The sequence below is a fragment of the Lytechinus variegatus genome, chromosome 3, assembly GCF_018143015.1.
Source record: "Lytechinus variegatus isolate NC3 chromosome 3, Lvar_3.0, whole genome shotgun sequence".
In the NCBI taxonomy this organism is placed as follows: domain Eukaryota; kingdom Metazoa; phylum Echinodermata; class Echinoidea; order Temnopleuroida; family Toxopneustidae; genus Lytechinus; species Lytechinus variegatus.
The window spans coordinates 4,506,604-4,532,989 of record NC_054742.1 but is presented as its reverse complement, the minus strand read 5'-3'; the positions used below and the strand labels follow the sequence as shown (position 1 = coordinate 4,532,989).

Here is a 26,386-nt window from a genome sequence, read left to right as displayed (position 1 = left end):
CAAGCATGCATCCTGATTAGAGATATGCAATGATACATTTTGACTTTTGGATTAAATTTCTTTGATTACAAAATCATCAAATTTTATATTAATATGTGTATTTTTATACTGTTTTGATATACAGGATTCAGACTTCAATAGTACTAATGGCTTTGAAGTATTACTCAAACGGATGAAAGATGGGAGAGAGATGTGTAAAGCACTGGAAACTTTATTAAAAGAGAGGTAACGTATAATTCATAGCAAGAAAATATTATCCCCCAAATACCAGTTTTTATCTCAACTGGTCTGAAGGGCCAGATGAGCTAATGTGATGGCGTGGCTTCCGTTGTCCGGGGGGGGGTCACTCTCATGGACTGCTATGCACCCACGTCCAGAAAAAGCATCAACACTTTAACGGGTATGGATTCCATTTTTTCAAGTTTTGATAAAATCGGTGCAAGGAATGTTAATTGATGCATCAGTCAGACAAGGCAAGCAACATTTTTCACAAGCATTCATTAATTAATAGGCTAAAAGATGGCTATTCAAGTGGCTAAGATAAATGTCCTGGAGAGTGATCATGTTGGCCTTACTTTGAATATCTTTGAATAAAAAATGGAATTTATACCTGTTGCTTTATAACATCAATTATCAATTTCGATGTTTACGCCACGTCTCTAGGGTCTCAAATTAGGGGATTTCCCTGTTCGCTCCACTTAGGGTGGCTTTGGGTTACGCCATTTAGGGTTGCAAATTTAGTTAATGTAGTTACGCCAATTAGGGTGCATTTCTGAGGTTATCAGACATGGGTGGATAGCAGTCCATGTGGAGAGTGACTTTTGAAACTCATTAAATATGCTAATTTATGCATGATTTATAAAATCACATAATACTTATTTGTTGACTGCTTTTGATTTATTTTATTCCATCTGAGAGCTACATGAAGTTCACCAAGGTTCTACACATAAATCAGAAATTTTGACTAGAAAATCATTTATGTTTATTCAAACAAAATTTATTCATTAATCACAAAAAATGCCTGTTCTATGTAATTTCTTCATCAATTTCAATTCTGTTTCCTCAATTTTATGTCACCAATAGAATTCACTACAGTGTCAACTGGGCTGAAATAAACAATTGTGTTAAAGTTCGTTGTGAGATGCCGGATGAGCTCCATATCTTTGATGTACTAGTTATTCTTTACCATCTTTATTCAACTCGTGTATTGCTTACAGTATCAATGTTAACAATAGTAATAATATAATATGTCCATTTATACAGCGCAGTTACTGTATATGCATATACTCAACTGCGCTTTGATACTTGGTATCATATCATGACCCTGGCTGTAGCTGAGCCGCCATATTAACAGGTGCTAAACTGTTCAAGGAAAAATCCTACTAGATACTAATATTATTGAGGACTTAAGACAGGTACCCTTATGGAACTATTTTGCCTGAGGAAGTCAGGGGTCCATAAAGATAATCCTGAGGAATAATATTTTATTATCTGATGTTTTGTTTGCTCAGTCGTAGGATGTCGCATATAAAAAAGTTTATATCTATGGATGTGTGTATTTCCTCTTCTTAGTTATTTTAGCTTTAAAGGGGAAGTTCACTTCATTCTGAAAACAATTGTTGTAAAAATAGCAGAAAAATAATGAAAGAAATTGGTAAAGGTTTGAGGAAAATCCATTATAGTTAAGAAAGAAATTTATTTGAATTTTAAATTTTGGATTTGTGACATCATAAATGAGCAGCTGCCCCATATGTTATGTAATATAAAATGCATGAATTTCATTTTTAATGGTTCCTGATGATTTATTTTTGCCTTCTTTTTATGATAGGGTGCGAAATGATTTGTATGTTGATATATGAAAGTTACAGTAAACACCATTTCCAATTTTCTGAGAAAATGACATTTTATTGATTTTGTTTACCATTCGCTATGTAGGAATGCTGCTCTCATATGACGTCACCAATCAAATGATTAAAATTCTAATAATTGTTTAATTCTTTGATGGATTTTTCTCTAAACTTCGGCAATGTTTTTTATTATTTTTCTGCTATTTTAACAATAAACTTTTTTCTGTCAGGGTGAACTTCTTTAAGATTAAATGAATGAGGAAGTACATTCACTTATACTATGCTTTGATGAAGTGTTTTAAGTGGAATCTTAAAAAAGGGTACTGTCTGTTTTTTTAAGGAGCAAAATAGATGTGAATGATTAAACAGATGGATTTTTTTTTTTGGGGGGGGGAACAAAACTTTTTTACTGCCATGAATAATGAATAAATAGTTGTTGAAATAATGACATACAAATTTGTCTGTTTGAGGTCTGATATTTCAAGAGCTTATATTAATTAGAGTTGAATTCATTGTACAGGAATCTTCTCTGACAAACTTATTCTTTCTACTAGTGGTATTTTCTCCAGAGGCTATAGCGTAATAACAATATGATGATATACTAAGATAGTTTTAATTCAGTTGAAGAGAGAGCTCTTAATCACAAGAACATTCAAATGTTGCAAAATGGCATAGCATCCTCTACCACTTTAAAAGAAGTTAAAAAAATCAAGAGGGAATAATAATGGACTGACTTGACAGGAAAAAAAATCAAGTTTACTTCTTAATGACTCAGTTGTTTATATAGATACTCTTACACTGGAAGTCAGTCCTACAAAGCACTACAAATACAGCTCATACTGTATACTTACATGTACAGTAGGCCTATGTCTATTACAAAATATCAAGACAAATGTATTTGTTATTTATCAATTCTTTGTCAATGCAATTGTGCTATAAAAAAACCAATATCCCTGAAGGTTGAATTATAGATCATAAGGTTCATTGATTTATTTTTAAGAAAGAGTTAATTTCACAAATGTGATGTTAGTGACTTTGCTGTATGGGATGTACATGTACACACTTTCCTGGTGTCTTGTTTTTTTTGCAGAAAATTAAGTATCAGAAGAGAAAAGATGAAGAGCTGGTAGACCATGATTTTTGAATTGTTTTAAAGCTTCCTTATTGAACCTATTTTTATTATTATCATTATTTATTCGTCCATAAAAACATACAAATCATACAATGTAAATACAAGAAATACATGAATGAATAAATATCAATAAGTAAAATGCCAGAAAAGAAGAAGAGAGATATGTGTTTAGTGTTTTGATTTACGTTTTTTTTTTTCTTCAACTCTTGTTATTTTTACAGAGCAAAGGCAGAAGATACATTTGGGCGATCTCTTCAGAGAATGGCAAAGAATGCTGCTGGAAAGGAAGAAATTGGGTAAGAATTGAAAAGATATTTTCTCTTATGCACAGCAGAAACTGTGGTGTTAACCAGTGTACATAGAGGACCACACCAGTTATTTTACACCAGTGTTAAATTGGTGGTGTTAGTTTTACACCTATAGGTGTTATTATAACACCTTTTGTTGTTGCATTTACACTCTTTGGTGTTATGTTTAATCTCTAGGGTGTAATTTTAACACCTCAGGGTGTGATCTTCTATGAACACCAATTGGTGTCAGTTTTAACACCACATTTTTTACAGTATGCCATTATATGCAGTCACATTTAAAGAGAAATGCCAGTAGTTGCAGTAAACACTGATTTCATGAGATAGTCTGTAAAACCAGGCTTAATTGTCAGTATATCATCAAGGATCTAGATCTGGTAAAGTTACATAAACTGAAATATGTGAAATCTTGAAATCTACGCTGAAAATGGTCACACTGAAGATCACCAACACAGATAGGCACACATGGGACAATGTATTATTATTGCTTGAATAAAGACCCGACGGAAGTGACCGAATCCGCGCTTATTTTGCTTATTTCTTAGCAATTACACAATTTCTTCCAGAATACTTTGGCACATATTTTTTATTCATACAAACAGACACTTGGGTGGTCATTATATTAGATTCTGTAAAAAGTCATTTTGAGATTATTACCAATACTGGAATTTATCTTTAACCATTTTAACATGTTAATTATCATGGTAACTATCCCTATAAACTTTGAATTGACTTGAAGAACTTACGTTGGAGGAGGGGTTCATATTGTCAACACTAATTACATTGTTAAGCTATATCTTTTATAAGATAGGGATGTGTATTAAAGTTCACACCTTTTTGTTCTCATCCATTAAGCCACACCCTTCATGATGTGCTCAAAGATTTCACATTTAATTCAAGGTTCTTCACCCTGTTAGAATAATCCAAAGTGTCAAAGTGATTAAAGAGGATAACCTCTCATCAGGATCACCCCTCGTAAATGAGATAGCATTTACTGGAGTTTTAATAATTGATAGTGCACCAGAGTTGTACATTTTTTTCAAATCAAAGTTTGATACTTCTCCATAGTTTACGATCAACCTTTTCCAAGAAAGATATTAATTGGTATCTATTTTTGTGTTGCTTTTGTAGTAAGAGTTTACAGTCCTTTTGAATATGGGTGCTTTGCATAAATTCTTTTCGTGATAATTTGGTAGAATTTTCCTTCTACATGTAGGTATATTAACTAAAAAGACAACTTTCATTGATCGATATCAATATCAAAACTCTAGAGTTTGATGGGCAAGCTTCCATCCGCTCATCACTACAGACACTAGCCATGCGATCAGTCTTAGTTTATTCAGTGGTAGAAGATGCTATATTGGTTTTTTTTTTCAAATAATTTCCTGCTGGTATTTGTATCCATACTAGTATCTAGTAGTCATTGGATGTCCCTTGTTATTATCTTTGAAATGTTTAGTGGTCTTCGGAAGTCCTGGGATGAACTGTTGTCACAGACAGAAGCCATGGGAAACTCACACATCCAGCTGAGTATGAGGATGATGGAAGAAGCTAAGAAGATTGAAGACTTCAGAGAATCACAAAAAGAGAGAAGAAAGAAACCAGAAGAGAATACCAAGAAGGCTCAGGTTCTTAAGAAGGAATGGTTCAATAAAGTTACACAGGTAAGATGGGTCTTTACACCCAGCATTTTAGGCAATAGGATGGGGGAAATATCTGTTCCAGAGCTGCAATCTATCAACACACTTTACCCTGGAAACATAGTTTTATAAGAAATTTAATTTAGCAAGTGGATGCATGCAATTAGTTTTTCATTCAAAATTCATTCAAAACAACTCTCACCATGCTATATTGAAATCCTAAAAAAATGCATTTGAAATGCGTTTAAGCAGAATAATGAATGGTAAAAGGTGATAGATGCCGCAAAGCTTGTGCTCTCCTGTTAGAATGAATTATGATGTAATGATAATGAAAATGATAATCACAACAATAAATCCTGCCAGGTCCCCATTCACCTCACCTAGAACAAGTCTAGCACAGTGCAGAAAGATTCATTGCTGAAGGAAATGATCGTCATGGCTGGGATTCAAATCCATGGCCTTCTGATTGGAAGGCTAGAGTCAGGACCACTAGACCACGATCCTTCTACATGTGCTTTGAATTTGTACATTTCCAAATGACATTAATGGTATAGGGGGATTTGATCCCTAGATCCCTTGGTTCAGACAGGGACTTATTCACTGAATGCAGATACATTATTCTTGACATACACTTGATAGATAACTGTAAGAGCCTCGGGTATACTTGCAATATTATAAATTATTTTATTAATTTAGTAATAGAGTTTCTAGGTGACAAGTAATTATCATCAATCTAATTTAGTTGAACCTGAAGAATAAAAGGATTATAATGAATAACTTGGAAACCAAAACCAACATTGTAATGAGTGTCATTCTGTTTTGATAAATTACATTATTTTGTGACAGGTCTTATATTTGTTGTTTTGATCCAGACTTATCAAATTTATTTGACTTACAATGACTTTCACCTGTTACTTCTAAATATGTCTAAAGTAAGAAGTAAGTATTTATATGTGAAAATATGAATGATGCAGTTATTACAGTTATTTGGTGTAGACAATTACAGGAACACTACCAAGAACCCCTAACATTTCTAAAATATATGATAGAGTAAAATATCAGTTAATTGATTCCAGACCCTAGACCCTGGATTGTACCCCATACACACACAACCTTTTAACCTTATAAAATAAATCAATGGATAGTTTAAGTTTATAGTTTTAAAGTGCTGCACAAGTATTAGGGTAGAAAATAATTGCTGAAAGTCCTTTAACATGTATCTTGACAAGCCATTATTTTTTTATTCTTTTGAAACTTTTTATTGATCAAACAATTGGTATGTACAACAATAATCATATCAATCACATTTACAATGGTATAGCATAGGCGGATCCAGGGGGAGGGGCCCGGGCCCCCCCTATTGGCGGAGCAAAAAAAAGAAAAAAAGGGGAAAAGAAAAGAAAAAAGAAAAAGGGAAAAGAGAGGAGAAAAGAAGGAAGGCAAGCATAAGAGGAGGAAGATGAGTGATTAAGATAAGGGGAAGACTTGGAAATTAATTTTTTTAAATCTTTCATGTCGGGATATAAAATTTTCGCTCGCGCTTTGCGCTCGCATTGCCTTTTAGGTGATATCTTGCTCAATATGGACCTTAAAATATCAAATTCTGAAGTCAATATACAAAACATATTTCAGCTGGGAAATTGAACTTTCATTATTTTGTTTTATTTACAAATTGATTTTTTAAAAGTGTAAAAATTTTTGTTTTATGGTCTGAATATTACCAATTTCTGCTTGATTTGTCAGTTACCTATTAATTTCCTGTATTCCATGAAGTTCTCAAAATATCCCTATTTAGGTCAGATTGTCAAAACGTATCAGCTAGCGCTGCACGCTTGCATTTTGATTAGTGAGTTATGTATATCTCAATATTAATTCTAAAACAAACTACTTAAAATCACCATTTGATGACAATTAATCATAAATTTCTGCTCGCGATTTGCGCTCGCATTGATAGATTTTAAACTCATGCATCTTATGCATAATTACAAAAGTGCTTTAAATGTCCAGTTTTCAGGCCATAATATTAATAGATTTTGCGCTCTCATGCTTAGGAAGAGAAATAGGAAGATAGTCATCATTTTCTTATGATGACATAATGTCCTTATAGAATATCCCGGCCCTATGTCAAAACTCAAAGTAACAATAATTGAAAATATCAGCTCTGTTTTAACTGTTATCCTTTTTCACCTCACAATTTTTCCACAAAGTGCTTGCAATACAAAGCTTAAAGTGACCCCTTTTCAGATCTGAATATCATATATTTTTAGCTCGCGCTTTGCGCTCGCTTTATTGATTTTCATGGTAAAAAAAAAGGTATTTAGAGTACCCAAATTCTAGGTCGATATCTCAAACACACGTTTATTTATTATTCAGCTTGTTCTCCATTTCAATAATTATCCAGTTTCAGATAACAATATAAAAAATTGTCTGTTCGCGCTTTGTGCTCGCATTATTAATGTGTGAAAATTTCCAATAGCTTAACCTTTTCATGATTTACAAAAAACATGAATAGAGTGTCCAGAATTTTTCCGCTCGAGCTTCGCGCTCGCATCAATAATGTTCAGTTTTTGTCTTATCCTTTCCACGATTACAAAAAGTGCTTAAAATTTCCATTATTCAGGTAGAAATGTCAAAAATTTTCAGCTCGCGCTTCGCGCTCGCAATATTTGAATGTTGAAATATGTAACGTCTTCATGGCTAAGTTCAAGCAGTCCATAACAAATACGTTTTCGATCAGCTCAAAACGTATATAAAAATTTTCCGCTCGCGCTCTGCGCTCGCATTATTAATGTAAGGAAGATCCCCACTTCCTCATCCTTTTCATGATTTACAAAACTTGAATAGAGTGTCTCGTTCAGTAGGTCTAAATCACGAAATTTTTTGCTCACGCTTCGCGCTCGCACCAATCGTTTAGTTATATACCTATTCTGTTAAGTTACAAAAGTGCTTAGAATTTCCATTCCTTAGGTAAACATGTCAAAAATTTCAGCTCGCGCGAAGCGCGAGCATTATTTGATTTTTAAAAATATGTAACATCTTCATGGCTAACTGCAAGCAAGTCCTTAACAGTACCTTTTCCATCAGTTCATTTCTGCTCGCGCTTCACGTTTGTAATAATTATTCACTTGCATACACATCTTTTTTCAGGATTGCCCAGAATGTTCAAAACTTTTAGAAAAAAGTACATAAGATTCCCCCCCAAAAAAAATAGCTCGCGCTTCGCGCTCGCATTATATACATAATGATTATGGTATTGTATATTTATGTTTATTCATAAGAATAAAGCTAAGAAGTGACTAATAGGACTACCCCTTTAAAGAAACCAAAAATCCCGGCAGATATCATAATCGAGTGGTCGATCTGGGAAAATGTGGATGAAAAAAAATTCCGGGGCCCCCCCTATTGGCGAAGGCTGGATCCGCCCCTGTATAGGATACCAAAAAATAATACAAAAACATACATCACAGTACATGAATAGTGGGTAAAAACAATTGTATATCAAGGATATAATAAAAATATTTTTTCAACAGGGGTCCTTTTTCCAGTGCAATCCTTCAATGTGCCTCTGTTTTGCAATATTAAGTTCAATCAGTTTAGTGTTAGAAATGAAAGATATTAGCCCTCTTATACATGGGACAAGCCATTAAATTACTATGCATTTCTAGTGAAAAGATTTCTATTTGGATTTAAAAATCTGAAATATGCTGATTCATATTTTTTACTCTAATTTTTTCATGTTCATATAACACTGATTAGATAGATGAAGGTCTCTTTTTTTTTCTTTTGTAAGCATTAGCTATTTATTTGAAAAAGATATTGTTTCTTAGAATACTTGGCAAATCTGCAGTTGCTACAGTATTGTAAGTGATTTTTAATCTTTTCAATGTCACTTTACCACATCTGTTCACCTAACCTAACATGAGGAAGCAATTATCAACTTAATTTGACAGGTTATGCAAGATATCCAGACATCATCAATTGATTTACTTCGCAATATGTTCCACATTTTGTTTGATATCTTTGAGGTTTGTTGATGATTTTGGTGATTCAAAAGTGAAAACCATGAATTCTGTTCATAGTTGCATCATTTAAAGAAATATTCTGAGCCAAGTTGGATACACCACTTTGTTAAACAATATATTTATATAAAACTGATAAGTCATGGTCACAAATCTAAGTTGGACATACCATTAGTAATGCTTTATGATCAGAAACATAATAGAACAGGGTTAATACACACAAGCTTTAGTAGGTTTAGGTTAATGCATTATAGGGAAGTAGTAACTAGGTTCTAGGGTCCTGTATTCTTGTGTGAGTTAGTCCCTAAGGCTGAAAGACTTCTATTAATAGTTCCTCAGTTTTTTCCTGCCTTAAGGGTGCTTCTGTCACCATGCCATTCAGGGTGCTTCTGTCACCATGCCAGATCATTCACATTACTTGCTGCACCCACTTTACAATTCCTCAACTCATTCCTTTAGTTTTATCAAGAAAATCTTGCAAAAAGATGTGTTTTTTTTATAAATTCAACTTCAAATCTTGATTATATGGCACTCCTGATTTTGATAACTATAGATGTTTTAAAACCACTCAATTACTAAATTAGCTTTAACTTCACAAGAACTCTTTCAGGCCTCAAAATACATATCCCAATAATTATTTTCCACATTCATACCCAGGTATTTTCAGTTTTTGATTGGGTCTGAAATCATATATCATATATATAAGTATGGTCTGAATTGGCATTCAAGAGCAGTCAGAGTTTATAATTTAAATGAGCCAGACATAGTTTCATAATATCATTTCAATTATCTTTGTTTAAAGTGAGGTTGCATGAGTGATGTATTTGAGAGGTTATTAAAGTAATTCTACTAGTCTAAAGAAGATTAAAAAAAGAATTAACACCATCATTATGGAATAATTCCCAGTAAAAACAAAACTGATTCTCTACCCTTAATTGGTGAACAGTGAATTATACATCATAAAAGTGACATCACATTACAAAGGGAAGAGAACAATTGTCAACTCCCAGGATATCCAAGGAGAAAGGAAATAAATTGGCTTCTATTGTGAAAGCGAAACATGCTGTTGGTATAGATCAAGTTTAATTGACATCGAGACTGATCTAACAGTACTATTTACCATGAAGACCCATATGGAGGCTTCTCAAAAGAGGTCCGATTCTTTTTTAAGACCATTGGAAATCATATTCCTAAATATTTCACTTGTTTTTAAATTTGAAACCTTTTTGATAACTAGATGAAATTTAACTTTTGTAACATGTGAATAGATTTAGATACATTACATGACATGTACCAGATATTGCGCGATTTGCAGGAGAAACAGGGTTTATGAACATTTTCATACAAACAGCACATGCCTTCCTCTTCTCCAATCCTGAAGGAGAAAAAGGATCATAGCCCCCCACCCATCCTGAAGGGAGAAATATATGTGAAAGGTCCTTTTCTTATTACTTACTTTTTTGAATGATTTTTTTCCCTTCAAAATTTACTTAAGGCCACCGCACACCTTACGACCCAACCGGTCGCCGACTGGCTTGCGACTGAGTGAGGGGAGATGAGTCGCAAGGCAGTCATAAGCCTCGACACCGCACACCCTGCGATCCGATCTGCGACTCACGCATGCGCTTTTTGCTTTTTGGCATAGCATCTGAGAAATTGCGCTTACTACTGCGTATGCGCATTGTTTATCATAATACGCGTCATGCAATTCTGCTGTCTGATTGGTTGAAGGTTAGATTGAGCTTGCGATCCAGTCATAAGGATTTGACATGTCAAATCCTTCCGATTTTCCTTGCGACTTGTCTCTGACCGGTCTGCGACTCTGAAGCTGACAAGCGCTGTGACGTCACATCTCCCCTCACCCAGTCGCAAGCCAGTCGGCGACTGGTCGGGTCGTAAGGTGTGCGGTGGCCTTTATACACACCCCACCATGCACTGCCTCACAGAGAAAGGACTACTAGTATATTATGCCCGTATTTACAAATTCACTGCTTTCAGAATGATCAATCAGATATAAAGAATTAAGTAGTATGTCATCAATTCAAGTATCTTTGTTAGCCAGTCAGAACCAATAGATCACCAACTATTTTAAGTAAATACATGTAGTAATAAACAGAATAAGCAGTTCTAAACCAAAATATCACTCAAACTTGAGATAATATAACAATTAAAAATATTAAGACTGCTATTTTCATGGTATTTTTATGCAGATGTGGTCTTACATTTATTAATTGATCCTCATATTCATTGTTTGTCATCATTGTTCAATATATATGGAATTATTGATTGGTGAAACTAACAACATTACAGGAAACAGTTTCTTTCATGATATAGGAAGTCAAGCTCAAAGGTCATCGTGATCAAGGGTTGGTATTTAGTTTGGGTTTTCCTCCATAATATCCATGAGAAATCCGGTAGTGTCTCAACTTTAATATCCTACCAATCCAGACTATGTATTGTCTCAGAAGACATAAATAAGCTAATAGAATTCAGGTAAAGAATCTAAATGTTTCCATCGGCAACCATAAGTTCAGATCATCTTCATTTACAACTTTAAATGTCAATGAAATAGATAAATTGCCTACAATCTATTCCCTTTTGATTCTGTGATGTAAATATTATTTACTTCTCTAAAATGTCACAGTTACAAAGGCCAAACAGATTCTAGACTGATCAACTGTATTAATACCAATAACTACCATCAGTTGATTTGAGTGTATTTGTTGTTGTGACTGTTCACATTCAATATAGCATTACTCTAGAATCTTAATCTCTCATTTGTAATTAAGATAATCATTTCAACAGCCTTTGACCAAAAGTTTGAAACTGAATAACACTGATAAGGATTTAAATTTGATTTACCCTTTCCTCAGATTGTCTGAAAGCTCTTGTGAAACCCTTTGCAGGAAAATGAAAATGAAAGTTTTGATATCTGTGTGCTTGCTTGAGATGTACATGTTTTCAAATGTTTCTATTTTTCTTTCTTCTAGTAAAGAGCTTAGACGTTGCATCCCTGTACTAAAATGTATAGATTTGAAAGATGTATATAAGTTTATTTATCATATCTTACAATTCTGAGCTTTCATCATGTTATTTGTCACAGGTTTAGTCGTACAGCCTCGCAACAATTGACAATGATCACTATCTAATTTTGAAGGAAAGTGGAATCCCCATTCTGAAATTCGGACATGTCACATTAGATGGTATTAATTCATTTCCTGGGCTTTATTTTGTCACTTCTTTTTATTTGTTTGCCCTCTACTTCTTGTAATTTTAGACAGACTAGAATTTTGACTACAATAGGGATCTTTATGACTAATTGACTTCAAGAATATTTATCAGGAAATCTTTCGTTATGGCTGCATTTTGTTCTGATTTCTATCTTGCCTGAGGCGTTTTCAAGTCCGGCCTCAATTCATGAAACTAGTGAATGTTTGAGGAACTGATATTTTTGTGTCAAAGTTTGCTATTTTAATATATTTTATCACATAGAATCTCAGAACGATATTGACCATCAGTGTTGGGTTCCATATGTAGGTTTTTATGACAGTCAAGTATGGCGGATGAAATGACGCATTTCCAGCTCATGTGAAGCAATTGGATGCACGATAAGGCAAAGTCAAAATCAAAGTGGCTAGTAACCTGAACTTAATCTTCTATCCAGAGTGACCATTAACCTGAACTTATTGACCTGTTAGTCAGTGACACTGTTGAATTGAAATTGACCTTCCAGTTAGAGTGAATATTGACCAAATTCTGATTGTTTGTTTCACTATTCATAAGATGACTAAATATCTTTTAAGATTAATTACTCCAACAAAAATGGATTATTTTAAAGTAATGTTTGAAGTCATTTAATACCAAACTAAACTATGACTCTAGACTAAACCCTATGAGATTATTATAGTCATTATCCAAACCATACATGTGTTAAATGCAGGTATTTAAATGCAGATATTTTTGTTACAATTTACTTACAGCATAAACATCAAGTGTGGTAACGTACAGGGCTGAGCTATATATAGGAGTGTTGTATATTTTATTTAATAACAGAAAGACAACTGCCTGTGTGAACTGATTTACTGTACGTTGGGCCTAGGTGCTGACTTTCTGAACAATATGTTGCTTAAATGTTTCCCCCGAAAATTGGTGAAATAAACTGCAAGTGCAACTTCAAAAAAATTATAGGGATGCTTTACATTGCCGATTGCACGAAAGGGTCTTTGCAAGGACCGTCTTTCGTGTCGCCCATCTTTTATGATGTGCCATGTGAAACTCATTTTAAATAAATCATCTGCAAACATATTTCATTCGTCCGTAAAGATAAACAAAATATTTGTTTATAAAATGATATGATATGTCATGAAATTGTATAAAATTTGATTTAAAAGCAAGCTAACGAAATTTATTCTTTATCATGAATTTCAGAAACACTGCGCTTAGCGCATCATAAAAGATGGGCGACACGAAAGACGGTCCTTAGAAAGACCATTTTGTGCAATCGGCCCCAGGGTACTTTCAAAATAGATTATAGACACAAGGTTTTCTATATTTGTATTCAAGAACCTTTGGTATGGTATTATTTACATTCCTATAGCCTAAAGGTTATCTTCTCTGTTTGCAAGTAAAACATTGGTACTTTGGCTAGAAACTTTGTCATGATTGATGAAGATGAAATTCAATACATTTCAATTGTTGTAATGTATTTTGCATGATATCAGATATTCAATTATCAGTGGGTTTTGTATGACCACTCTAGATAGTGAGAATGTGAGATTAGATTGTTTCTTAAAGTGATATTTGATTTGATGTTTGACAATAAGCCAGTTCGTAGTTCCTTTCTGCCCATGATCAAAAGATTCTACGCATGATCAGAAGAAGGTCATTTGTACTAAATTGACATGGTGGTTTAAAATCGAATGAGATAAGCACCAACTTTGATGCCTTAATTATTCATATATTCTTTTGAATTGTCGCTTTCACTTACATCCACAAAAAAACAACAATGCTTCCACGAACGACTGGTATTTCACGGTTTGTCAAGTACATTGTGCAACATGCTAAGATATGCATTCAAAGTAGGAATGCAACAAATTCCTTCATTAAGTGTTCATTGGTGTGCTATTCTAGTCACCTTGTCTATTCAATTTCTTCATTCTGCTATGTAAGGCAAGCTTACGTAATATCTTGCTTTGAAATCTGCCTATCATGATGAAAGAAATGAAAGGTCATTTGACCAAAATTGCCCATGAAGTAACTACGAACTGGTCTATTGAATATGATTTGAAGTTTTTCATTTTGATGTCATCCCAAATATGCTTTGGTACAATAGCGCAATGAGCCAATAATTTTAGGGGGCTAGGCATGGCGTATGTTGCAAATTGAAAAAAATACTTCAGGCAGGCAAAGCGATTGAGTAATAATTCTAGGTTTTTACATACCGGTAATCAGAAAACATAATATTTTACCCCTTTCCCTTTCCTTTCAAAACTTTTTCTCCATTTTTATCTTGGTCATGAATTTTTTTTTGCTTATGCCATCCCCATCTGTACCACAGTGCATTGATGGTGTGTTTATACATGTATTTTAATTCATGCATCAAACCACAAAAGGAATAAAACATAGTCATTTTGTCATTACTGGTAGGTTAGTACATATTTCTTTGCTTAAAATCTAGTAAGTTTAAATTACAATGCTGGCCTATGTTGTATTTGTTTTATCTGTCTTTATGTTCGTACCATTATTGTTCTACTCAGAGTAGAACTACATTTATGAATGCATATTGGCTTCAACTAACCAAGTTAATATTGGCCCCCATGAACCTTTGAACCTCCATGGGGAATTGTCAACTTGTTGTGATGTCAACACATGGTACTTTCAGACCGACTTGAAAACTGAGAAGACCTAATATTCTCTAATCGGAAATTATACCCAATCTACCCTGACCAGAAAAATACAATTTTTTTGCAAATGTGAAAACAAATTATTTGTAATGTCCCCAGAAGAAATACCTGGTAATTACCTTGTCAAATCAAGAGTACTTTTGGAGGGTTTGTTTTTAAGGTTGCTAATATCCTCGCAGAGTGAAAGTAAATTACAAGACCTTGTCTATCCTATCAAATATACTCGGCGTGTGCTAGTGGATGCTTTAGTTTGTTGTGTGCTGAGTTGGCCATTTTGAATTACTGGCTTCGTCAGACACTCAAACCAAACTACATGTTATCACAACTAAGAGAATAACCCCGAAAGGGTCTGTTTAAGGTGGATATAAAGGTGGAAAATGAATCTGAAAAAGGATCTTACTCATAAATCCACCATTTTGTGGGGGTGATGAAGCCAGTCTGAAAGTGCTATGGTGAGTATTTGGAGAGGAGCCAGGATGCCCTTCCTATCATGCTCAATACAGACTCTGATGTAGACCTAGATTAAAATGAACTCAATTTACTTGGACAGAATTCATCATGTTTTTACCTTGAAAGGTGCCAGAATAAGCAAACCCTTTTTTCTTTGTGAATGAGCTAGGGTTTCCCCTTCCCTTCGGTATGTAGTGATCTGAAATATATGCCTACTGTTACGGAGCTAGATAGTTTTCAGCTTAATGGGGAAGCTTAATCCAGAAAATGAATAAAAAGAGTAAAATCAAAACAAGAATAATGCTCATAATTCCGTCAAAATCTGATTTGATATGACATTTTTTATTGTTCTTTTTTCACAAAGCACTTATGCACAACTCAGTGATATGCAAATGAGAAAGTTCATGACATCACACACACACTCACTCTTTATTTCATTGTATGAATTTTAACATTATTTCAGTTGTCAGACTAACTATAACAAAACTATTCAATTAATCCCAATAGATTACAACAGTGGCATTTCCATAAGTTCAGGGTGAAATCAGTTATATTATAATGAGGAAAGAATCTAAATATTTCATGTTTCCTATATTAGTAACAAAATAAATACTGAGTTGGTGACATCATTGGTTCCCTCATTTGCATAATGACCAAGAATTGCACAAATGGTGTGTGAAATTATGCAAAAAGTTGAAGTATCATAACTTAATCACAGGCTTGGTGATGTGATATTGTGTCAGTTCATTAACGTGAGTGAACTTTATTCTATTCACCCCTTCCTCCCCCCCCCCCCCCCCCCCCCGCTGTAAATTAGTCTTAAGCATGTCTTATGATGGAGTTGGTTTGAAATAAACATTAATAGACATCATTCTGACTTCTTAAAATATGGCAAATTTTCTGTTACACAATTATCCTTTTAATAACTTGTTTATCCAATGCAGGCCAAGAAGACATATGAAAATAGAAAACGAGAGTTAGACATTGCTGATGAAAACTACATGAAACAGAGATTGGTTTTGGCACCTAAAGAAGTAGACAAGGTTAGTATAAAAGAATGGATATAGGTTGTTTTCAGGCAATAATTCTTCACCTTTACATTAAGTGTAAACTATGGTTGTTTTCTTGTGATTTTTGTTGGTTGTAAAAAATCATGTTTTTCAAAACTCATTCATGAAGAAGAGAAAAAGATTTAGTAAAGGCATGATCGCATGATAGTATGTTTTAGCTTTTGCTAACTTAAATATGTATCAAATGTAACCTTGAATAGATGACAGGGTGAGTTGAGGAAAGCAATTCAGGTTAATAGAAGATTGAATATTGTATTAGTTGAAATACATGTATATGTGCTTGTAACATGATTCTACAGAAACATGATTTTGGTATTGGTTTTGGAATGTTTCAAACTTGTCATGTTCTGTGAGTCTCAGTATCCTTGATTATAGGATGTTCTTTACAACATTCTGAGAAAAGTAAATTGTAGATACTTTTCAATGGAACTTTGATTTCATCAACTGAGTTATTACTTTCAAAATTAAAAATCTAGACGTGAAGAGTTAGAATTAGCATTGTGTCAGGACAACATGATTTCTGAATGATTGCAAACATCTTTAAGGGCTGACCCAACTCTCTCACTTTACTCTGACAGTGTTCATATATTACAAAATTATACAAATTCTAGTTTCAAGGATCTAAAATTAAACCATTGTGTGATACAGTTCATTGATAAATGAAGTTTGTATACCATTTCAAAGTGAAATAAAGAACTCTGATTACATACAGTACAACCGTGAGAAAATGTTTGCTTTTGAGAGCTGTAAATCATGGTAATATTTTGTTTATCATATCCACATCTCAAGTGAATATGCGAAGGAAACTGAAAGAAAATCATAACATAACTTGTTAGCATACCTTTGGTGCAGTTGTAAATTTTTACCTGATTTTTTTTGCACCTTCCATTCCAAATTCATGAATTCAATAATGGAAGATAAACTGGCTGATGGTGTTCGGGTATGTAGGAGATTTATCAGGATCAGACTTTCCCTTTTTGAGCTCCCATTTGAGGATATGACTTTTAAGAGTTTATGGAAGTACTCTTTATTACCACTTGATTTGGCAAGTTATCCCACTTGTCATTTTCCCAATATTGCTTGTTTAATAGAGGTATTGTGGTATGTAATCGTATCACCTTCCTATTCATGTTCATTTCTAACAGCTCACTGTGAAGAAAGAGAAATGTCTAGCAGCAGTAGAACAAGCAGGTATGTATTATTTTAAGAAAACTGTATAACATTGGATGCTGATATCTTTGATAACTTTAGAGCTCATATTATTACCTGTAAAAAGCAGAGAACAATAGATTCAGTGGGCTAAAATCTATTGTGCTTTGGTTTTAACAGGTAATAGTGAGTCAAAGATAGCTAATTGGTGGTGTAGCTATGCAAATGGCATGTAATAATCCCCAGCACTTGAAACATTCATATTGTGAATGTTGTGGTTTGTAAAAAAAGAAACGAAAATTATAAATTAATAAAAGTAAAGAGTGATGAAAAGATAATGTATATTTAGGTTATAAACCAAAAATAATTGGAAATATCTATCAAGATAACCAAATACAAGTGGATAGAAACCTGTCAAATATAATTTGTAAGTAATTGGATCATTCTGTATGTGTAATTGAGCTTGTTTGTTGTTGATGTAGGATATGAGTGTGAAGCGTAGACACTTGGTGAGCACTACAAATCACCTATTTCCTAGATCAGTAGCATGTAGAGTCTGAAATGTATTATCTACTATCCAAAGAGGATGATGCTGTCTTGGCATGTTAGGTTGATTTATCACTGGTTATTAATGGGTTGATAGATATATTCAACCACACTAAAAGGATCATCAGTCCTGGGAATCATATTGCTTTTAAATAAATGTGAAATAGTTTAACAGGAACTATATGAGATACAGGCATATTATTTGAGATGTAGACCCATTGACTATTTTCAGTCCCCTCAATTATTTGTCTGTTATCTTTTATCAGTTGGAACTTATTTTGTTTTCTTTTGTATATTGTCTTCTTCTAAAGCCAAATGTTTGGTATCATGTGCATGATTTTGAATTTAAAACAAAACAATATGAAGTAGTACCAGCAGCAGCAGTAGAAATGGTGATGGTCGCGGTGGCAGCGGCATTATAGTGTTCTGTATTTAGAATCTTTTTATAAAACCATTTAAGGTTTTTCTTACATGGCTCCAAATCTAGGACAAAAGGGTTCCAATTCTCACTTTTTTTTCTAAGAATTTATTAGTAGTAGTTTGCTGTGTACATTCATATTTTGTGGTCATGTGGGAGGGGGATGGGTAAAGGTGGTTATGATAGAAATGACACTGATTCATTTCGAGTGTAGCTGTATTTTTAGATGATTTAAAAAATAAAGATACACCAATCAAATCAGAATTCTGCAATTCTTACATTATGTTTCCATCAGTATGCCAAGCAGTCTACACATTGGCAGTTTTAGGATTAGAGATTGGGAGTGGGTAATCATATATTCAAAGAATTATTGAAAAGAACATTTGGCATGAAGGTAGGGGTATTGACGGAGATCTGTCATATGATACTGTTATTTTTAGAAGTTGAATTGGATAACAGGCATCATGGGATGGTTTTGTAGCAGCCACTGTGGCTTTGGGCTAAAGTAGTATTTCCAGTCCAGGGGGATTTTATTGTCATGCAGACGAATGTCCTCCTCTAAAATGCCATGTCTGTGGTTAATAGTCATGTGAATAATTTATAACCACAAATATATGCAATATAAAAAAAGAGTGAAATTGGCAATTTTAAAGGGCTTTGAGATACTTTTTGAGATTTCTCTATGAAGTAATTGAAACGGTAAAAAAAATTGTATTTTTCCTCTAAAGTAAGTTTGATAAACACACATGCCTTTATCACTTCTATTTAGAAGCATTCTCCTATTTATATATATATATATTTATATGTTTTTTTTTCAATGTGTCCATGTTAGAGACACTTGAAAGTTGGATGCTTGGGGGAATTCCCTTTTTTAAATTCAACTGGTTTCATATTGTTGAGGAAGTTGTGTAATTGTTTATCTCCTGTAGGCCCCCAACTTTGTTTCCTTGTCAGTCTTAAGGAAATTTCCTTATTGATACCTTAATGAAAGTCTAAGGCAATTATAGTTTTAGCTACATCTCTTTTAGCTAGAATCCTGCTTAGCATATTTTCCCTTTCGTTTCAACGATTACTTCATAGAGAATAACAATGTAGGATAGGGATAGTCACTTTGAAACCTGCATGTGACTGAGCCGTTGGTTGACTTTTGTTAATTAAAGGTCAAGTCCACCTCAGAAAAATGTTGATTTGAATCAATAGAGAAAAATCAGACAAGCACAATGCTGAAAATTTCATCAAAATCGGATGTAAAATAAGAAAGTTATGACATTTCAAAGTTTCGCTTATTTCAACAAAATAGTTATATGAACGAGCCAGTTACATCCAAATGAGAAAGTCGATGATGTCACTCACTCACTATTTCTTTTGTTTTTTATTGTTTGAATTATACAATATTTCAATTTTTACGAATTTGACGATTAGGACCTCCTTGCCTGAAGCACTAAATGTTAAAATAATGAAATTCCACGTGTTCAGGGAAGAATGAAACTTCATTTCACATGACAATGACGAGAAAATAAAAATATTTCATATTTCATATAATAAAATACAAAAATAGTGAGTGATGTCATCAACTCTCTCATTTGGATGTAACTGGCTCGTTCATATAACTATTTTTTTTTTTAAATAAGCGACAATTTAAAATGCCATAACTTTCTTATTTCACATCTGATTTTGATGAAATTTTCAGTGTTATGCTTGTTGAATTTTTCTCTTTTTATTCAAATCAAGTTTTCGTTGGGGTGGACTTGTCCTTTAAGATGCCTTGCACTTTTGACATCTCTCCCTCTTTCTCTCATTCTCTTAATTTTCAGTCTTTATTTTCCCTCTTATGAACACTTCCTTCTTTCTGTCTTTATAATAAGCATCCTGCGTGTATAACCTTTCCTTGTCCACTGGTCCGGACTCTCTAATGTAATCATTTGTCTTCAAATTCAAATGATAGTCTTGTTTCAGATATTTATTAGTATGCTTCAATAATCATTTTCAAAGTTTAACTATTAACAAATGAATTGTATTGCAATTCATTCCTATAATTTTGAGGCCCAGTTGGGCTTACATGGATTATAACATGAATTTTTGTATGATCAAGTACTAAGTTTTCTCTTTCTGTGCATGCTAAAGCTTATGAAAGACAGTGTCAATTGCTGCCCTTAAGAAATTTTAGGATGGTGTGTAAAAGAGGTATTTCATTGTTTCAAAAATGGCTTCAAAAATACTTATGAAGCTGGTGTTGATGCTGGATTTTAAAGCATGTACTAAGGATGTAACTCTTCAAGTTCATGTAATTTATCTGGATTCTTCTTTCTCTGTGAAGTATTGTTAATGATATCTTCTCTCTCTCTCTCTCTTTATAGATGCCCAATATCATGCATCAGTCAAAACTCTTGATGATGCCAGGAATGACTGGGAGAAACAAATGGAAGAGACATGTATAGTAAGGCAAAACTTTATTTCAAGCTATTCATCATTATTAAAATTCAAAATTCTGGCAGTGAAATCCATTTTTTCGGACTAATACTTAATATATTCTGTTGACTGGAAATTTTTGCTCAAGATGTTCTTTTTTTCAAATGTTGAAACAAATTTGTAACCTACAATTAAGTATGCATTAGTTCTAGGCCTGGGACTTTCAAGTATTTTTGTCTTCTGGTACCTGGGTACCCCAAAATCATGTCGCATGAAATATGACTGGTGGAACAACCCCATAATTGGCTAGAAAAACTAAGAAGATAATGCTAATCTAACACTATCAAAAACACAATACTTTTGTTCATTGAAAAGATCATTTAGATATAAATAATACACGTTATGTCGGTGGGACTGGTAAGTAATTTTTGGGTATCAGGTATTGGTTTTTCTACCCAGGTACCTGAGGCTTCTGTTTGGGACCCGGGTTTTAGTCCCAGGCCTAATTAGTTCACCTACCAGAAGTCAAATAATTTACTTTAAAAAAAGTTGAAGTACATTTTCAGACCAGAATATACAAAACATGTATTACATGTATTTACATCTTGTGAGTTATATTCTACTTAACCCAAACAGAGTTTACTTCTACAGATTCTAAGTGAGTATGAGTGATCTGGGGCCTGTAACACAAAACCTAGCAATGATCGTAGCACATTTTTCTAGGATTGATTTCATTGACAACAATGTACAATTAATCATGAAAATCAAGCGTACGATTAATCGCTGACCTTTGTGTTACGGGACCCTATGTAGAAACTCAGCTCTTTTACTAAATTGGTTACCCACTCACTACATTGTTACCAAAAGCAATGTTAGGGTACATCCTTTTTTTTAATCAGTGTGTGTCTTACAGCTGATAATTCCCTTACATTAATGGTACAGTAAAAAAAATATATATCTGTCTAATGTGTGACACATTTCCTCCTGGTACATTTGGTCCGGTGATATTATCTAAGAGGGCATGTGGCTAGAGTTATTTAGTTATTATTTAGTTCTTTTGAGGTAAGTTGGCTGGTTTTCCTTTTGGAGTATTTGTTACTGGAGCAAATGTATTGGAACCATTATCTTTAATAACACGTAATATCAATGACTGAGCATTAGTACTTTTCTGTGTGCAAATATCTCTAGTTTATTAGAATCACTTTGTACTTGTTAAATCAACTTGACTTTTCTATCCACCAAAATAAAATTAAAGTACAGGATTAAAATTAAGAGTTGTGTAAACTCAAGTCCTGCTATGATATTCTTTAAGAAGAATTAACTCATGTACATGTGGACAGTTACATGCATTACATATGAAATACCCATAATGCAACATAACCTTTCATAAATACCACATGATCTACTGACATGGATAAAAATTCTTGCTTTCTGAAATTCTGAACATAGGTGTTCTGGATTGTATGATATAAGCTGTGAATAAAAAAGTTGGTTTTTATCTTACAGTCCTGTACCGGTAGCACAGAAACGTTGTTAGCCTAGTAACAGAGCACTAACAGTAGGCCCAGACATATCTTCTGGATGGTGATATAAAACGTTGATCCAAGATGTAGAAAACGTCTTGTTGTGACGCTGGGCATTGCTGACACCTCACTGGTCGTAACAGGGCCTCTGTTAATGCATTGTTAGCGCTAACAATGTTCCTATGAAAATGTGTAATGTTCATAATGCATGGAACTGCCCATTTGGTTCATTTTTGCAAGTACACCTCTGAAAATATTTAGTGCAAAGTTAGTTCATGAATGCTACTGATGAGATCATTTCAGTCAAAGTAATTGTTGCAATGAGTGTTACATGGCGGATGATCATCTTTGATTCCTTGTTGTTCCAGTCGACGTATTTTCATTCTTGTATATCTGAGTTGTTCTAGTAGTACTAATCTTCTAAGATCTGCTATGGTTAGTGAAGCTGTTTCTTCTGTTTCACCGGGTAGATGACTTCTCTTAACTCCTCTCATTGGTTCATGAGATGTCACATCACAATATTCCAATTCCATTTCACCCTGCAAAGAATAAACAAATTAATATTCATTAAGTCCACCCCAACAAGAAGTTTAATTGAATAAAAAGAGAAAAATCCAACACGCATTACACTGAAAATTTCATCAAGATCTTACAGTGTATGTAAAATAAGAAAGTTAGTCCTATGACATTTGCTTAATTTCAAAAAACAGTTACCCGGTATATGCACATCCTGGTCTACTCACTATTTATTTTGAATGTTATATGAAATGTTTTAATTTTCTCCTCATTGGCAAGTGAAACAATGATTAATCGCTCCCGGAACGTGTGGAATTAGCGTTGTTTAATACTATATGGTTTAGTCAAGTTGGTCCTTATTGTCAAATCTGTAAAAAAAAATGAAATATTGTATCATTCAAACAAAAAAACAAAAATAGTGAGGGACATCATTGACTGTCTCATTTGCATGTCGCTGAGTTGTGCATATCTCTGTTTTGTGAAATATAAGTTAAACTTTAAAATGTCAAAACTTTCTTAATTAACATCCGATTTTGATGAAATTTTCAGTGTTATGCTAGTTTGATTTTTTCTAATTATTCAAATCAATATGTTTCTGGGGTGGACTTGACCTTTAAATGCAAAGTTCACCCTAACAACATTATTTGTGGTAATTCAATGTGACCTTATAAAAAAATCTGAGAAGCTTGGGTCAAACAATATATCATAATTTCGTAATCAAATCAATGTTTACGATCAAATACATTAGAAATTGTGAAATGCATTCCCTTTTTGACCGTTCTATAATTTGTAAACTGACAGATCTAATGATCAGGCTACAATTTCACAGGGGCTTAGCCCACATTGACTCGAGACTACATTTTACCAAAGTGGGTAAGCTCGATTGGTAGCCGGCACGTTCATGAAATTCGTTGTGCCAAAAATTTGAGAATTTTAAGTTTTGGAATGACACTTGAAGCATTGTTCCGCTACTTTACAATATGAAACAACATGGCACAATTCAACGTGCAAATAAGTTTTTAACTAAGTAGGCCCCTGAATCATGCTGATGTCCTAGTAGTAAATGATCCAAAAATACTCCTCATATTGCGATTTTTAGTTTGGTCAATTCTTGATGTTACACTAATCTCTTTAGTATTCAATAGACCTACATATTGTACATAAAATTTAGATACAGTCTGGTAATATCATCAGATCGATGCCTTCTGACTTTTGAGAAGAAATATCTGATGACCTTGTTTGATCTCACCTTCCCTTGATTTTATGCACAATATCCCAGAGGGACTAAAGGTGTAGCCCAAGTTTTAATGATAGTTGGAATAGATATATAATGTATGCCCGAACCCGGGTGTATGATATGTATGTGCCACGGTCGAGACCCCCATTTTCAGTTAAAATTTCTGTTCCAGAGCATTACCGATTTAGAAAGCCATATCCGGAATTCCTATTTTTTCCCGTTCCTGGAGACCCTCAAATTTGTAGTTTCTCGTCCCAGTGCAGCCTGCTCCCCGAGGGGGCCACTTACATTGATGAGTGGATACCATGCACGACCAAAAAAACGCGTAAAAAGGATGTCTTTTTCACGATAGGGCACGTTACGTACGTAACGTGATAAGGGTGTCAAAAACACAAAAATTATGAAAAAAGGGTATCTATTTCATTAGGGAAGTTACGTGTTTAGGGTCAAATTTGCGGGTATGATAAAACAAAATTAAATGTTTTACAAAGGATGTCCTTTTTACCCCAACATTGCGTGTTTAAACCATATGAAAACCGACGATGTAAAGACCCGTGACATAACAATAAAATATTCCTGTACTTGTTTAGGGGTTCATTTCAGGAATATTTGCCAAGAGTATTGTTTTGTTCCTAATACTTGTTAAGGGTATGGTTTCACATGCCAATACTTGTTGTTAAGGGGTACATTTTCAGAAAGTGGTAATTACGTGTTTAGGGTGCTTTTCGAGACACCATGGTCGTGCATGATATCCACTCGTGCATGGAAGTCCCCCCCCCCCCGGGCCTGCCATACCCAGCGCAGTAGTGGCAAATTGCGTTCAATGACAGCTAAAGCTAGCTCTGCGCAGTGGTTCAAAGGCCGCTGAATGGCTAATTTTAAGACCAAAGTTTAGCTCCAGAACCCTGACTTTCATTTTTGGTGTGGCACATGGGTATGTATCATTTTATAATTTGAGTACCCCCCCCCCCCCCCGCTGCCCAAATAAACTCAAGTAAATAATAAGGTCAATATTGGCTTATGTTCTTCATCTGAAGCATACCAACCTTGCATCCGTCACAGCTTTCATCACGTTCATGTACTAGTTCTGTTGCCATGGTTACATCCGAAAGAGATGTATTATCGGGTTTTGTAACAGGCATGCTACTTGGAATGATGCTTGATGTCATGGAATGGCTACTGGGTACCATCGATACAGAGAAGTCTCTTTTTCCTTTCAATACTTGATATAATTCCTGCTCCCATGGACATAGTGTTACAGTCTTGCGTTGATTCATTAATTCAATCTTTTTCTTGATATGTCCCTTCATATTGGCTATCTTTTTCAAGATCTGTTTCTCATCCAGCGCTCTGAGTTTAGTCTTTGCAATTCTTGCTTTGACTTCCTGTATTGCTTTGGCTTTCTTTTCTCTGATGCGTGGTAGTTGACTCTTCTCTACTAGAACTGTGTGTTCCTTTATCATAGAACTTAGTAAGGCACTTAGTTGTAGGTCACCAGTTAATTGAATATTATCTGTAACAGTAACGCATGTATCATCAGCAGCCATGTTTCAAGATCCAACGTGTGTACAACAAGAAGGAACTAGCTCACCCAAAATGGAATATACAGCCTGCCATCAGATTATAAAAGACTTAAAGCTATACTGTACTGTGAACATGCAAACAATACTCCTTTCAGCCAGCCACATAGAGGAAGGGCTGATAATGTATACAGGTTTTGTGTCTGGTGTTGTGAATAGCGTTATGCCCAAGTGCACTTGTATGACTAGTCTGAAGTTCAGACTCTCAGTGCCAAACTTGAGTGCATACAGACTAGTTTTTATGAAGCACCCAATGACCTGATTTCATTCAGGCAGATCAGCTAGTATTCAGGAGTCAAAATGTTAATTGCACTATTAAATAGACTGTGTTGTTAGCTGTGTTAGCCTTGGGAAGCTGTGTCTACATGGGAAGTTCAACCTGATCCTGTTGGTTTGATGAAAACAACAAAAACTGATCAAAACATGTTGGTGAAGATTTAGGAAAATCCATCAAGGAAACAGAGTTATGATTTTTCAAGTTTTGATTTGTCTTGTCACATGTGAAGGTTCGCATATGTCATGTGATATAGATTCCATTATGTGTCATTTTTTCCCCTTCAAAAATTAGAAATATATGTACCTACATGTATATGCATTTATTTTAGGCCTATTCATTATGCAAAAGCATTTCTCCTTATG

The 26,386-nt window shown here is 34.1% G+C and overlaps 2 protein-coding genes across 5 annotated transcripts in view; one reads left to right on the top strand and one right to left on the bottom strand.

Moving 5' to 3' along the window:
- Nucleotides 1–26,386, top strand: part of LOC121410036 (proline-serine-threonine phosphatase-interacting protein 1-like) — a 65,985-nt gene that overhangs the window by 16,758 nt on the left and 22,841 nt on the right. For all 4 annotated transcript variants that reach the window (XM_041601855.1, XM_041601859.1, XM_041601856.1 and 1 more), the window contains exons 2-7: nucleotides 125–225; nucleotides 3,201–3,275; nucleotides 4,747–4,951; nucleotides 16,244–16,342; nucleotides 17,515–17,560; nucleotides 20,840–20,919. In XM_041601855.1, the coding sequence (XP_041457789.1) occupies nucleotides 125–225; nucleotides 3,201–3,275; nucleotides 4,747–4,951; nucleotides 16,244–16,342; nucleotides 17,515–17,560; nucleotides 20,840–20,919 (606 nt within the window). The remainder of the gene's footprint in view (nucleotides 1–124; nucleotides 226–3,200; nucleotides 3,276–4,746; nucleotides 4,952–16,243; nucleotides 16,343–17,514; nucleotides 17,561–20,839; nucleotides 20,920–26,386) is intronic.
- Nucleotides 22,660–25,855, bottom strand: LOC121410037. Its single transcript, XM_041601860.1, has 2 exons — nucleotides 25,214–25,855; nucleotides 22,660–22,953 (listed from the first exon to the last, which is right to left on the bottom strand). Exons 1-2 carry the CDS (start codon nucleotides 25,712–25,714, stop codon nucleotides 22,714–22,716), a joined length of 741 nt encoding a protein of 246 aa, XP_041457794.1. The 5' UTR covers nucleotides 25,715–25,855; the 3' UTR covers nucleotides 22,660–22,713.